Source organism: Aegilops tauschii, chromosome 3 (genome assembly GCF_002575655.3).
Source record: "Aegilops tauschii subsp. strangulata cultivar AL8/78 chromosome 3, Aet v6.0, whole genome shotgun sequence".
Taxonomy (NCBI): domain Eukaryota; kingdom Viridiplantae; phylum Streptophyta; class Magnoliopsida; order Poales; family Poaceae; genus Aegilops; species Aegilops tauschii.
In genome coordinates this window covers 626,279,721-626,283,395 of record NC_053037.3, presented here as the reverse complement: position 1 = coordinate 626,283,395, position 3,675 = coordinate 626,279,721, and the positions used below count along the sequence as shown (strand labels likewise).

The following is a 3,675-nucleotide window of genomic DNA, read 5'->3' as shown; positions in this document are numbered from 1 at the left end:
TGGGATATTATTTGCAGACCGAAAGACCAAGGGGGTCTCGGTATTGAAAACTTAGAGGTGAAGAACAGATGTTTACTCAGCAAATGGTTGTTTAAGCTATCTGTAGAGACGGAGGCCACGTGGGCGCAAATATTGCGCAATAAGTACCTTAACTCCAAAACATTGTCCCAGGTGAGAGTGAGGCCGACTGATTCGCCTTTTTGGAAAGGACTGATGAGAGTGAAATCAGCCTTTTTCAACAGGACAAAATTTGTGTTGGAAATGGTACTACCACGAGGTTCTGGGAGGACACTTGGCTTGGGGAGACGCCCCTTGGACTCCAGTATCCCTCTCTCTATAATATTGTGCAGCGAAGAGAAGCTTATGTTGCAACAGTATTACAGTCTAACCCTCTGAATATCCAATTCAGAAGAACGCTAGCGGGAAATCGTTGGGAAGCTTGGTTACACTTAGTACGACGACTGATGGAGGTCGAGCTTTCCCAACAACCAGACCGGTTGATTTGGAAGCTCACACAGAATGGAGAGTTTTCGGTTAAGTCCATGTATTTGGATGTTATCAACTCTAGTGTGATTCCTCGTTCGAAACATGTGTGGAAAATCAAAGTGTTTATGTGGTTTGTACATAAACAAGTCATTCTAACTAAGGATAATCTGGTGAAATGCAATTGGACAGGATCTACAAGATGTAGTTTCTGTGATAAGGATGAGTCCATCAAACACCTCTTTCTCGATTGTCCCTTGGCAAAAAAATTATGGCGGACGGTGCACTTAGCTTTTAATATTACTCCTCCGAATACCATTAACACGTTATTTGGGACGTGGTTAGATGGGTTAGGCTCCGAGACTGCGAAACATATACGTGTTGGAGTATGTGCTTTATTATGGGCTGTTTGGGACTGCAGAAACGATTTGGTTTTTAACAGAACAACAAATATTCATTTCTTGCAGGTTATCTTCCGGGCCACTACACGGATCCGTATGTGGTCGCTACTCACTCCGACGGAGGCCAGGGAGCGTTTGGTTACTGGATCTGTCCGTTAGGAGATGGTAGCTCGGGATATCTTCAACCGGTTTGGATAGCGGTCATGTAATAGGATAGGTTTTGAGGTTCCTATCTTATTTTATTTTGCCTGCCGGTTGTGGCTTTTCCTGTTATGTTCTTTTGCTCTTTGTGAGCTTTTCTGTTTTTCAGAGCGGAAAACCTTTGTGGAACCTTTTGGATTATTCTTAATAATATGGCCGTATGCATCGTTCTGATGCAGAGGCCGGGGCCCTGTCCCCTTTTCGAAAAACAAATGTTGCATGTTGGTATCTCTTTTTAAAAAAAAATTGCACGTGTATTGTATACGAATTTTGAATTTGCTAACCACATGTCCCATGCGGTTTTTGCATGTATATTTTTGTTTGCATATACATATGTCATATGGATGTACCTCCTCTGACGTGACTTGTTTGTACCAAATATAGTCGTATGTAATTTTTTAATCTTTTAAATCTCAGCATTAAAAATTCTGATAAACGGTGTCAAAATTGTAGATTATGTGAATGCATGTGATGGCTCGTTTGTCCCTTATTTTAGTAATAGTATACACAGTAATTAATAGATAGATGTATCCAGCACAGATCGACCTTTGTATTTCATTCATATCGGTGCAGATTACAACCCAGTAATTACGGATATGCATGATAAGGAAAGGAAATGACCTAATAAAAATATTGACGAAATATTTAATTTCGTCCTGATCCAGGGTAGATGCACAGCATGTACCAAAGATTGACGCGACGACTTCATTTCAAACCCAAAAAAAAAAAAGATTAACGCCAAGACTTAAGTCGAAGATGCATATGTAAACGCATACGAAACCCTAGGAGCAGCAGCGTAGCGTAGATATGCATGCACTGGACTCGGGATCTCAGTACGGGAAGCCGGCGTTCGGTTGATGGAGCCCCTGCTGCACCGTCTCCATCCCGGCAGGGATCTCCGGAGGCGGCAGCATCACATTAAGCCATTGGTCTATCTCCATGTCTAGCCCTGCGTCGAACCCCGGCGGCTTAGGCATCGTCATCTGCATCTGCTCCATATCCATCCCGGCGGCCAACCCCGGCGGCGGAGGCATCTCCTGCATATCCACCCCGGCGGCCACCACCTGAGACGGAGGCAGCGCCGCCATCACCATCTGCTGCATATCCATCCCGGCCTCGAACCCCTGCTCCTGTGGCGGAGGCACCAGAAACTGGAACTCCATCCCGTCGTTGGCGGTGCCGCTGCTGCTACCGAACTCGAAGGTGCTGTCACCGAAGATATGGGGCGGCGGCAGCGCCACCTCCGCCATGCGGCTCAGGTGGACGTGCATCGCCTCGAGGAGAACCTGGTTGGCGCGGTCGGAGACGTCGTTCTTTACCTGCATCAGCGCGGCAAAGAAGGCCGCCATGTCCTCGTCCCCCATGTCGCGCACCTTGGGGTCGAACCAAGCCGCTATCTGGTCCCCCGCAGAGCGCTCTTTCGCCATGGCCTTGTCCGTGCGCTTGGTCCACTTCTTCACCTCGGCCAGCTCCGTGCGCAGCTCGTTGAACTCCTGGAGCAGGTTCTCGAGCTTCTTGTCTTCGCCGGCAGCGCCCTCCCCCGCGCCCTCCCCCGCCAGCAAGCGGTCGTCGGCAGCGCCCTCCTCCCTCGCGGCAGCCCCCGCAGCCTCCCCCGCCAGGAAGCGTTCCACGACGGAGTCGACGGATGGGTGGCCGAAGGAGAAGGCCCTGCCGGTGGGAGAGAAGGCGAGAGCGGCCACCTGGGCGCCGGTCAGGACCGCCAGATCCGTGGCCTTGGTGAATAACCCCATGCGGCGCTTGGAGTAGCAGACGTACCGGGCATCCTCCTGCTCGATCCGGCGGATGACGGTCTTCTTCCGGCCGCTGCCACCTCTCCGGTTGGGCGCCGCCATCGCTCGCTTGCTCGGTGGCTAGCCTCAGAGAAAGGGAGGAAGAGGAGTGGCTGTGGGTGTGGCTACGTCTCGGGGTCGGGGGCTTTATATAGCAAGCGTCCGGAGAGGAATCCCTTCGCTGGGCCACGTACATTAAAACTCGTGATAGGCAATGAGATACGATTCGGTATGCGCTGAGCTGTATACATGAAACTCACGCGTCAAAGGATAACTACGTACACCGTATTATTTAGAAACTATTCCTTCGCACCCCAAAAGAAAGCGTTATTCTACGCAAAAAAAAAGCGCTATTTTTTTCCTTTTTTTTGTATGCGATTTGGTATATGCGCTAAGCTGAATCGATCGGGACGTGACAACAAAATATTGTTGGACGCACAAAAGCAAGTGCTCCTTTTTTTTCTTCTTTGAGGATTAAAAGCAAGTGTTCTCCGTCCGGAATTACTTGTCATAGACAAGGATGTGTCTATATGTATTTTAGTTTTAGATACATCCCTTCTGGTCCATTTTTCTGACGAGTAATTTGGGACCAAGAAAGTAGTAGTTGAGAAATAATGTATTTTTCTCTTGCACACATATTTGATACAACACATGGAATATGTATCCGTGCCTCCAAACGCCTTCAAAATGTCATACCTACACCACCGGGCGGTACGATCTCGCGCGCACAACATCAATAACCCTCATGTCTACGTTAGCGTGAAATTCTCCAATTAATAATTTCATTCTTGTCTGGGTAA

At 48.5% G+C, this 3,675-nt stretch overlaps 1 protein-coding gene across 1 annotated transcript; it reads right to left on the bottom strand.

Annotated features, from left to right (window-relative positions):
* Window positions 1-1,915: 1,915 nt before the first annotated feature.
* On the bottom strand, window positions 1,916-2,938 carry LOC109771291 (uncharacterized). Its single transcript, XM_020329981.3, has one exon. The coding sequence runs from the start codon at window positions 2,936-2,938 to the stop codon at window positions 1,916-1,918; it is 1,023 nt and encodes a 340-aa protein (XP_020185570.1).
* Window positions 2,939-3,675: the final 737 nt, after the last annotated feature.